Source organism: Osmia bicornis, chromosome 4, assembly GCF_907164935.1.
Source record: "Osmia bicornis bicornis chromosome 4, iOsmBic2.1, whole genome shotgun sequence".
In the NCBI taxonomy this organism is placed as follows: Eukaryota; Metazoa; Arthropoda; class Insecta; order Hymenoptera; family Megachilidae; genus Osmia; species Osmia bicornis.
The window spans coordinates 7,438,345-7,450,458 of NC_060219.1; the positions used below are offsets into that span (position 1 = coordinate 7,438,345).

At 42.3% G+C, this 12,114-nt stretch overlaps 1 protein-coding gene across 8 annotated transcripts in view; it reads left to right on the top strand.

Moving 5' to 3' along the window:
- The window catches only part of LOC114873994 (unconventional myosin-IXAa-like), a 58,576-nt gene that overhangs the window by 8,836 nt on the left and 37,626 nt on the right, over nt 1-12,114 (top strand). For 7 of the 8 annotated variants that reach the window (XR_003789024.2, XR_003789025.2, XR_006829352.1 and 4 more), the window contains 3 exons: nt 23-2,256; nt 2,326-3,336; nt 3,661-3,913. Coding sequence is in view for 1 of the 8 variants with exons in the window: in XM_046285519.1 (XP_046141475.1) it covers nt 23-2,256; nt 2,326-3,336; nt 3,661-3,758 (3,343 nt within the window). In the remaining 7 variants the exon portion in view is untranslated. Of the gene's footprint in view, nt 1-22; nt 2,257-2,325; nt 3,337-3,660; nt 10,558-12,114 lie in introns of those variants that run through there. The other variant, XM_046285519.1, reaches the window with a different exon arrangement.

Sequence of the window (12,114 nt, forward strand, 5' to 3'; positions counted from 1 at the left end):
TACAGTACGGTGTCAATTGCAGAGCGGACAATATACTTCGAGATAGCAATATCGATACGAGTATGTCATATTCCAAGCGTAAAGTTACGCCAACCACAAGAATATTACAGGAATCTAGCGCTATCTTAAGAAATACAGAGCCATCGTTTACTTCTGAAGATTTTAATGAGCGTAAAAGCAGTTTGGAAAGTTTGACCAGTTTAAGGAGCTATGAATCTCAAGTTAGCGTAAACAGCTCCGAGTCGCAAGAAAATTCTTACTCTAAACCTGTACCGAGCACCAGAACAAAGCGGGGCGATCAGTCGCCGGTGGTTGCAACAAACACAGGCCTGATGAATGCTTCCAGTCGGTTGTCGTCGGTTAATAAACGAGCGGATAGTTCATCGACAGGCTACAGCGATGGAGAAACTGATACGGAGATTCCAAGCGCTGTACATAGTGCTCCGCCTGTTTTCAATGCCACTCCACCATTCCCAAGTCCCCGCGAAATAAAATACCACCAGTCTAACGTAAACTTATCGCATAGTCCAAATTCAGATGTCTGGCGTCGTAGAGCAGACCTTTCGTCCATTAATTATAGTGATTACTTGTTGTCTGGTCCGCAGAAAACAACGTTAACCCGTTCACCAAATGTTTCTTGTTACAAAAATATTACCGACAATATGTTTGACCAAACGCAACAAGAGAAACCGCACGAAGCGTCGAATTATAACGTGAAACTGGATCCGAACGAACGTTTCGTTCACATGGAAAGCTCTTCGGGTAGGGAACAACGTAGATTGAGCGACAATAACGTACCAAGCGAGCGAATCGAAAATGTACCAGCTTCCTCTGCAAGACGCGATCAGACCTACGTTCACTTCAATTACTTAAGAAGACAAAATTCGGAAGGTGATACGTCTATGAAGCTGGATGCCGTGAACGATGAAAATGTCTTGAAGAGTTCTCTGCTGAAAGGAACAACGTCCAAGGAGAAGAACTCAAGACCGAAGGAAAAGTGTGAACCGGATGTACCTGTTAGAAGTGCGAGAAGGAACCGACCGTCTCGCGAAGTCCAATGTCGGTCCATGGGCGAGAGCGTATCAGAAGCTGGTTCTGGAGAAACAAAGAGTCTCTTCTTGGGTACCATCAAGGAGAGCGATCTGCACAAGTCTACGAACGTAAGAACTCGAAAAGATAGCCCACACGAAGTTGCATCAAGATCGGTGACCGATTGGCCCGTGAATAAAAATGAATCCGGATCGAAGACGCAACAACCTGGTAAACGTATGAGATCGAATGCTATAACGACCCTCGAGCTAAGAAGAAGAAATTCGGATCCAGCTACGAAGATATCGGGACTCAGCGAAGACAAAGCTGGAACCGATACAAGTCCGAACGATTTGAAACTCGCTCCTGGAATGAATCTTCTAGAATGGAAGGGCAATCTTTTCACCTTGGCCGGTCATTGTTTTAGAAAAGTAGCAAGGTTCGCCAAAGACGACGTCTGTGTTTGCTGTCACGAAAAGATGGACGCGTTCGTAACGCAGGGCTACAAGTGCATCGATTGCAAGCAGTTGTATCACGTGAAATGTATTCAAAACGGCGGTGTACTTAAAATGCCGTGCATCTTAGCGAACACTCCGGGAAGACGAAAAAACCGGAAACCACCTCGTACACCTTACGACGCTTCGAAACAAACGGTAGCGCCCAAGTTCAGCTTAACCGGCACATCAGCTTTCTCGGACAGTACGGACAAGATAATATCCGATGCGAAGGAATTAGCACTGATGCAGGATTTCATTACGAAGAAGATATACATAATGGAGGGTCAAGAGGAGGGCAGAAAACCCAGCGAAGTAGATCGCGTGTTTAAACAAGCTCTGCGTAAATTTAAGGACGATCTAGTGATCACTTACAGCGTTGCTATACAACAACGCGTCGAGGGCAACATCAAATACACCGATCTGATCGCGAACTTCTTGCACGTGATGGAAACGGTGTGCAAACAAGAGAATACCACCGAAGATTTTCCGGTAACGATGGGCGTAAATGCTTTCCGAGGATTCATGAACGAATTTATGACGCTAGTCAAAACCGAAGCACCGGAGAAACAGAGTAAAAGTAAACGTAAGAAGGAAAAGAAACGAAAGCAAGAGGAGCCCACGCGACATGGTAATCATATGTTCCAGTTAACTATCATAAACATACCTACAGCCTGTGAGGTGTGCACGTCTTTCTTTATGTGGCCTATCGAGCGAGGACTTGTATGTCAAAGTAAGTATTCTGTTCTTCGTTATTAATATCATCTTATATCATTCTTAATCATTAATTATAATTGTTTAGATTGCAAGTTGACTTGTCACAAAAAGTGCTACATGAGAGCATCAGCGGAGTGCGGAAAGGATGCGTCGTTGCACGAGATGAACTCGCATAAAGTTTTCGGTGTACCGTTGTACAAACTAGACTGTGGCGACGGCAAAGTGCCAGTGGTGGTGGATCGATTGATCACGACTATAGAGATGCACGGTCTTTACACGGAGGGCATCTATCGAAAGAGCGGTGTCAGTTCCAAAGTGAAGGAGTTGAAATTGAAAATGGACGAAGGTGATTTAGAGAAGGTGGATTTCGAGAACTATCAGGTACACGTGTTGGCAGCGGTATTGAAAAGTTTCTTTCGGGATATGCCCGAGCCTCTGCTGACGTTCGAGTATTACGATGATTTCCTGCACGCTGCTAATCTGACGGATCCTCGCGATCGAATCAGCACGCTTTTCGCCATCCTGAAGAAGCTGCCCAAGCCTAACTTCGATCTGATGGAACGACTGATCGTCCATCTGGCAAGAGTGGCACTTCACGAAGTGGACAATCGTATGTCACCGTCAGCCTTGGCGATAGTCTTCGCGCCGTGCATCTTGAGGACGAACAGAGCGTTACCAGCGCAAGATTCCTTGCAAGACGTTGGCAGGCAAACCTGTTGCGTTGAGACTATCGTCCAAGAAAAACTTAGAGTCGTGCGAGCGACTTTAGCCGATATAAATACTCTGGAGTCAGCCTGTCACACGGCGACTCATCGTTTATCCAGTTTACGATCCTCGAAGATCTTCAGTCCAGAAGAATTGAACGCGGCGACCCCGAACGCAACCGCGAGATGCGGCCCTACGGATCGGGACAGAGATCGAGGCGACGAAGAAGAAGCAATTCTCGTCGATCATATACAGGAAATCCAGAAGGAAAAGGCCCTATTAACTTCGACTCTCCCTAGCCTAACGAGAGCTTCTTCAGACGACGACCTACTTCTATCTGCCACGGACCTGGATGATGGGTCCCTCGATGATCTTCTTCCATCTTCTGCCGGTAATGTATTGCGCTATCCTTAATCCTGATAACGTTTTATGAGGAGGGAGAAAGAAGGATCGAGCTGTAAGCATTCCAACGATTTAGGTCAATGTTGTTTACGAGCAGAGACTCGTATCCAATTTTGTACTTGCCGCAGAGTGATTCATCAATATACATTTCTTGTTTGTACACCGATATTAGTCGGTATTTCTGGATTATAGTAATTGAAACAGATTGTAGGAAATACTTGGAAGCTTCGATGTTCAGATTTCATAGCATTAATCAATCGTTTACTTCAAAATAAAAATTGATAACGTTCTTTGTTTCGATGTTCTCGAATAGATGGACTCGTAAGGAAGAAACCAATCCAGAGGCAAAGTTCCGCGGACAATGCATTTCCTACGATCATCAGTGTCGACGAGGACATGGTAATGGTATGACCATCGACGGTTACCACCAAGGATGATCGTTAAGTGTAGCAACATGACACACGCTGTGAAGCGTCGACTGACGGCAGCGAATCGACGAGTCTGTTACTCCTGGTCTCATCGGCAAGCCGCTAGTAATTTAAATAAGTAGTAAAACACGACATTAGGTAGGTCTCTTAGTAATTTGTTCCACGCGAAGTTACAATTAATTCGATTAAACACATGCATATAAATATATATATATATATATATTACATACATACATACATACATACATACATACATACATACATACATACACACACATACATACATATATATATTTTTCACTCTATCGCAAAGCTTTCAAAGATTTCTAAAAATGAGAAAAAGGATGATTAACAAATAAGCGAGCATCATACGGCTTCACGTGAAATGAACTAAAATATTCATTTTATATAATATATTTTTCTCTTGGAATGCATTCCTCTTATCGAAGACTGTCAATCAGGCTAGATGTTTAGATGAGAACCATTGATACTGTTTTTGTATCATATTGAAAGGTATTCTACGCTTAGAATATCGGTTGTTTTCACTTTGTCATGTTTCGTTTGTCTGTAGGTGCGACGTCAACGGTAGTAGATGTACGTACAAAATCATTAACACAGTTATATGTGGTCGTTAAGATAGAGAGAAACGATTGTCCGTTATTGTTACGAATAATTAGTCTCATTTAAAATTCTCGTTCTCATCCCTACCGTATCTTATTTATCGGTTCGTTTGAAAACGATCACTCTCGTTTCAACATCCTTGTTCTCCGCTGTTTTACAGATTTTATAGACTGTTGCGTGAATCACACACGATATGGTAACTTGTTTTCTTCCTAACGAAAGCGTGGTAACCGCTTTCTCTGACAATCGCAAGCCTCGATACGAAAGCATCATTCGCGTGTTTTTTGTTATCAGGATGATAAGGAAGGATAGAGTTGTGTCGACAATCAAAGGTTCGACAGGAAGGTTTCAACGAGACACCTTGTCAGGTTTCGTTTTTCTTTTACCAGACGTGTTTCGTTGACTTTCTTACATTTTTTTTTTCATTCTATTTCATTTTTTTTTTCTTTTTTTTTATATAAATAAATAGAATACTCGCGTAGCGCTATAGATAGTTATTCGGATCGCTGGTTGAAGCAAGGGATTCGAATCTCGTGGGAAGAAGGAAGGAGGAAACCAAAATGTAGCTTGTACATATTATTATACGTATTAATGAGTATCTCGTAATAATCTGTTATTATTGTTAACTTTACGAGAGACGTTACCAAGATAATATTTCTACTGTCGATATTCGTCGTGTAGGGCTTACACACGCCTATCTGTCGATAATACACGTAAACACATACTTATATTTACACCCAGATACACAGGGCCTGCCAATTTTTCTTCTTTTCCTTCGTATCAGTTTTTACTTAGGACACTTCCTTTCATTCAGAGACTTCTTTATATATATATATATATATATATATAAATATACATATATACATAAACGCGTCCATGGAGATCACATGGAGGACATTTATATACACGAGTACTTATGTATATACAGAGATTTTGTGTGCACAGGATTGAGCAGACAGTTTTCTTTTTTTTCTTCTTTTTTTTACTTAAGATTTATTACGATTTCGTTTTAGTTTCCCTGTCGTCCAGTGCCTTTTTTCTTTTTTAATTTCCCTCTCTTTTTTTTTTTTAATACATCAGCTGGCGTGTAGTTGCACCATTATCCTATTTGGTGCGTCTTCCCCGCAAATTCGAAGAATTAGAAATCTCGAAACCGCGGCTCGCGAACGCGCACAGATTTTAATGAAATTTTATTTCTGTCGCATATTATAGGTTTTTAATACGATCATCGCTTCGTTTCTCTTCATGTTTCTCGTTCTTCATCATCTTCTTCTCTCGACTCGCGAAGTCTACATATTCGTGTTTACGTTCGTTTTAGAATGATCGATTAACGACCCCGACTGTTTTTTAACTGTTCGTGTGTTCGTGTTCTCGCGCGTCGCTCTTCTTTTTTAAGCTCGCCCTCGTTGATCCGGAACGCGAGAGGCGGCTTTGAGATTCCTTGTTTTACGGTTGATCGATTTTTACACTGATTAGGATAGGATCGTTGCCCCGGACTACGTTTCGTTCGACTATCGCGAACCAGTTCGTAGTGTGTTTTTTAAACGTTAAAGGATGTTAAAGAAATGTTAAATGCTTCCAATATTAAATCGAGTTTACGAACGTCCATGACATCCCGAGCGATCATTCGTACCGATATCAGGTCGATTGATTATTTTGCTCGATGTCGAAACTGTTCTTCGTTGCGTTTCCATGTTTAGCGAATAGTCGAGAGTTTCGCCGCGTGAAAGCTGGAAAAACGTACTTTTACCGATCAAAGTGCTGATGAATCAACGAGAAAGGAATATGGTAAACTGTGCCATCGTAGAAAGGAATATCCACTGTAAAATGTCCCTTTCGTTTGATGCTCACCTTTTATCTTATGTTAATAAGTATTCTGGCATTTTTATTATCAACATACGCGATCGTTCTATGATTTATCTTAATTTTCATCTGTGTAGTCAAAGATTGAATGGCAATTGATTTACATCTCATAACTCGTTCACTTTACGTTCTTCCCCTTTTTCATTTTTCTTTTTTCCACTCCATACTTTCGATCGGTAGCGCAGGTACGTACAAAGAGGAGGGTGTACATTGGTTGAACATTCTTTCTGTTGAAAGCGTTGCTGTTGATTTCATTGCGTGGCTTGTAATGAGTTCGTTAATTGTTTCGTTGAAAAGAAAGATTGACCGAAAGAAGGGTTGATTATGTATTTCGGCTAGTCTCTGTTGTCGCTTGTTGAATTGGTCGACTCGTTTCTCCATCGGCCGCGAGCAAGTTTCCGTTTGTTTTTTCACTTCGAAAGATTTATTAGACAGGTCGCCACGGTTGGGTAGAGCTTGTAAATTCCAGTTAGAGCGTCGCCCGTGGCGCAACTTTTGGTAGTCTAACCCGTCTAACGAATAAGAGCTAATCGTTGATCTGTAAATGATCGTTTCACGCAAACGTTTTACGCTTCTATTGTGCAAGGTGCCTCGCGCGAGTATCGAGCGCACAAATGTGTATCGTCTATCTGGATCGTGAAGGGAGGAAAGTGAACGATGATCGAAGGAACGACCACTTAGCTCGCGTTGAACGATCTCTCGAGGACCCTTTGTGTTTTTCATTAGAGCGAAAATTTCACCTTTTCGATTTATAATTTAAGCAAGAAATTAAGCGAACGACCTAAGTTATAAATTTGAAGAAATTGGATTTATTACTAGTCTTATGTTGCAAAAAGAATCACGACAATCTCGAGGTAGGTAACTTAGGTCGGCGAGAAAAAATTTTCGTTTGAAATTTTCGCTCTGTAGGACAATTGGATCGCAGTCTGTACATAGGCAAAGTTAATGGCGCGAGGAAAGGAACTCTTCATGACAATATCGCCCCGAAAAAAAAAAAAAAAAAAAAATCCTAAGTAACTCCGTCGCGTGCAGTCACACTGGCGTATACTTCTCATAACACGCTCCGCTCTATATTTTTCTGTCTTCGAGATTTAGCTTCGCGACGTTTCTTTGAACGTCGTCGCGATCGGAGCTCCTAGACAATCTGCGTCGACCTTGTTCTTCCGAGAAATCGAACCAACAGGATGCTCGGCGAAACGGGAACGACCGACGATAACCGTCGCAAACGGAGACGAGAGAGAGAGTATCGTTCCACTTTCGGCTGAATTCTATGAAATACGCTTATTACAGTTATAGGTGCGACGGATCGCGGTCGTTGTTCTCCGAGGTAGTCTCCGATTGTTCGCGAAGTGTCGCTAGCAAAAAGAGGTGTTCTCGCGTATAATCGCACGGCTACTTCCGTTTCGGGAGCATCTTGCACGAGAATTCTCGAGTACGCGACGCGACGTTGAGGAAGGTCGAGGCAGGCGCTGCTCGAAGCTCCGAAACTCGAGGTGTCTGGTATCGATCGAGACAGTATCATCTGATGTTCGATGATTATGCTGAAACGTCGCGACATTAAGCAACGCTCTTCCCATTTGCATCTCTTGGCGAAGAAGTGTAAAATCGTGATCGAACTGTCCAAGCCCGTCGCGCTCTTTCCCCAAGAGAATCAGCGACGTTTAATTAATCTTAGAAAGGTAGACGAGTACAAGGGAAATGGTGTCTGGCACCATTCAGACCCGTACTAATTACCATAATTTCATCTTCACTATTTGCACGATACATGTCAATTTTTTCGAAACTTATTACATTTAACATTTCTATATTTATCATCATTCTACATACACAAAAACAAAATTCAAATGAAATTATTAATAATACTTTCATCAGATACCCAGACATCACCGTACGAGTGGCAAGTTTTCTACCTTTCTTTCAAAGCAATCAAAAGCTTGGACACTTCGGTCGTTGTATTTATACATACCTTATATAAACACACAAATACATACATACCTGTTGTTATTTTTCTTCAAAGAACAAGTGAGCGTGCACGTGTGATAACATAGAACGAATTTTCGAATGGAGAACAGGCGTGTGGTGGTGTGTCGCGTGAAGGACGATATGAATATACATATATAAATATGATATATATATAGATGCATTATAAATAGGTAGATATACGCGGAATCGCGTAGGTGTTGCGAAAAGAATGGGCGGCTGGCTCGTTCCTTCGTCGTTCAATCGGGAGATCACGCGCCCTTCGAATACACCTGAGAAACCGAACAAAGAACAGTATCCAGAAGAAAGGGCACTCATACACGTGTATCTATATAAAAGAAAAAAATTTATAGGTATATAAGGCGCGCGAAGGGTCGAAAAGAACAGGGCAACCTGTCGACGAGTTGGTTTCGATCTTTTTCTTCTTTTCATCCACGCGAATCCTCTCGTTGACTCCTGCTCTCTTCGACTTCTCGACGATACTCATGGGACGACTTTCTCAACGATTTTACGATTGCTCTTTCTTTTCCTCTTTTCATCTTTTCGCGGCACGCGACCGTCGCGCGTAGATAACACTCGACGAGTACGCGTTCATCAGTCGGCTGCCTATTTCTTCGTCGTTGTCCGTTGCGTCTGCTGCGAGCCTGTAACTAAAGGGTAACGTCGATCAGTTTCGCGGACACGGTGGAAGTTTTCGAGGAAAGTAAGGAAAGTATAAGATGATAAAGAAAAGAAAGCGTTTCGTGGATGATGTTCCTTCTCGCGATCCAAGATTCCACTTGTACCACTCGAAACGGACCTTCTCTATGGGATAAGTTTCAAGTCTCCAGCTGGGAAAACTTCCGCCCGTTAAGGTCGTTCCGAGCACGTGGAGCATGCGGTTGTTTCGCTGGATTCGATGCTATCCTCGGACGCGTATTAAGAGCAGACGTTTCTCTGGTCGCGCGTGTAGATAATTGCGCGTCGATCCACGAAATACCACCAACGATCTCCTTTTTTGCTCAAACGACACGTTTTTCCCTTTCGTTTCGTCCATCGTCCCCGTGTTTCCCCGTTCGATTCTTCTTCTATTTCCTGCTCATAGAATTTCCTCCATTTTCTTTCCATCCCGTTCATAGTCGATCGTTTGTTCGCTCTTTAACTCGTTCCGTGTCGGGTGAATTTTAACGCGTTGAATGCCGTATCTTACTTTGCCTAATTAGTATTAAAATTTATTTCAGTTATACGATTGTATTAAATTCGTGGTGTCGTTTACCGATAACCCCTTCAGGCAGCCAGCGTGTTAATATTCTGAACGGTAACCCTGCCTAGAATCACGAATATTTTATAAATTATGACAGTTCTTATTAGCCGTGGAAAAATTAGGGTCAGAAGGGTAAATTGTCGAGAATGAAACGAATGGAGCAGTCTTCACCTGTATTAGCAAACGATCGAAACGAATGACACGTGTAACGCACGACACATTGTTTCCTTCTTTCTACTTCTTCCAGTTTCTCTCGTTGAACGACCATTCGAGCTGGCAATAAACGCGAACAACGATCCTAGGTGTGTCTCGAAATACGATTCACCTCTTTTTTTTTCTTTGCTCTAATGTCCGGACAGTAGCGATGCGGTCCTCTGTGAAACAAGCAAAAAGGGTGCAGTCCTTCTTCTGTCTCTCTAAAACCCTTCTTTTCTTTTATCTGGCTGCTTTTAAGCGGAATTACAACCAGGATGTGTAGAAAGGTTCATGAATAACGTGTCTAGCGAATAGCTAACGTTTCATCCCTTACACGCCCGCGATTTTTATTCTTTGCTCAGATTCGCCGTCATGAAATAAAGATACTCGACGGTGGATAATCCAACAGGATGAATTCGTCGTGCGTTACACGTGACTTTTCCTATGGATTTTCAAATCATTTTACGTACCAGAGTTTATGCGTTTAAATGGAAGGGTTGTAATTCCGATCGACGATTCGAAACGAAAGATGCCAACGACAAGAGGAGGTCGCTGAAAAAGGTATATTCCGTGTTTCGTGAATCGTATTTTTTTTTTCTTTTTTTTAACGTTTAGGGGAAAGTTCACCGATTTCATCCGCGAATCTAATAAAACGTTTACCGGCGCGAACGAACGAGCGAGCGGGCGTATTTTGCGTGTGGTGTGCGTGCGGTGCGCGTCTGTTTCGCTTGTCTGCGTGGGATACTAGTGCGTTCGCGAGACGGTGTGCAAGGTTACTCTCCGTGATCGACTGTAATTTTATATAATATTTGTAAGGCAAAAGAAATATTATGTACAGCATACCTGATAGTAAATAATAAGTATCTACCTTATACCTAAAGTACGATCTATTTACGTGTTTGTTCGCAATTGATTCAACCTCTCGTCGGTCTATCCTTGTTTCGTTTACCTTCGAAACTTTACGTTGGAAGAGTTTCAAACGTGTCAAACTCTTGCAATTGTTACCCGTGTTTAATTTTCACTTGTACGCGTTTAAAATTCACCGTTTGCCCGGCCAATTCGGGAAGATACGCTCGAGCAAGTCGAGCTTTGATATTACCGATGCTCGGACAACTCTGCTTATAAGTTGAACTCTTAAGTATCCAAGTGGGACGACAGTTCTGGCCGTTTTACGAGGCACGGTGATAATAATAAAGTATGGCGGCTACGTGATCCGAATACGAGCGCGAATCGTGTAGGAAAGGGATGCTGTGAAATTTTCTACGAACAACAGCTGAATGCGTTATTCTATCGCAATAATGAATACCTTTCTCTTTTTTAATTTTGTCTGAAATTAATATCATTTCATGACTCAAATTAATCGTACTTTAGACTTAAGTACCTCGGAATAATGTTACATTTTAGAGCAGTAAATTCTATCAAACGGAAACGTTTAAATCGGTTTTCCGGAGTTTAGTTGACCGTATGTATATAAAAAAGGAAACATTGCGACGTATTCGTGTCCACGTCGATGGTTCGTACCAATTTCCGGACGCGTTAACAGAAAAGGGGAGGAAAAGAGCAGGCGAGCAAGAAATTGAAAACGATTTCCGCGGTTAGTATTATCTTTTACGGTCTTAGTTAAAGTACTCCGATACGAGACGCTCGCGTCGGCTTCCTCTATGAACTGCTTTCTGCCGCACTATATTGGCACACTGTAATGCGGATTGTCATAGACTGCAATAATATTACCGTTACGCGGTTTCGGCGTTGTCCTCTCATGAAAATGGGGATATTGCCAGCGTTCCCGCGATAATTGCAACGTACCTGTTAACGAAGAAGTTCCGGAACAAAGCGATGCTTATCGCGACGAGCTAATGTAATAATATTTTCCGGAAATATTTGGCGAACCGGTTTTGCACGACGACGCACGTAAACGCGATGACTACGCGACCAGGTATTCATTAAACGGTGATCGTTAATCAACGTGAATTCAGTGGCAATCGCAATTGACGAGCAATATTTGGGATTAATTATAACGGGTAAACTTGACGCGTCTGTTACTAGATGCTAATTGTGTATGGTCATTAATTTTTGATCCGTTAATTTTGATCCGCGTCCAGCATAATTTCATGATATAAAATAACTGATATTCGAATACGGCTTGAGATTAAATCTTATGTACAAGGACGGAAGACGATCGCTTTTGTTCCTTCGGATTTATAGCGTTATCGAGTAGAGGTTCCATAGATTTTAAATCCTCGAAAGACGTCGATCTGGCCACACCACTCGACCGGGACCTTATCCTGATTCTTCTTATGTATATCACCCTACTTTACCTGACTGCATCGCCACCACGCTGCTCTCCTCGTCGAGATGCTCGGCTTCGATTCGATGTCGACATCGATTTTCTCATAAGAGTTCGACGTGAAACTGATACTCGAGCCTCCGGGAGTAG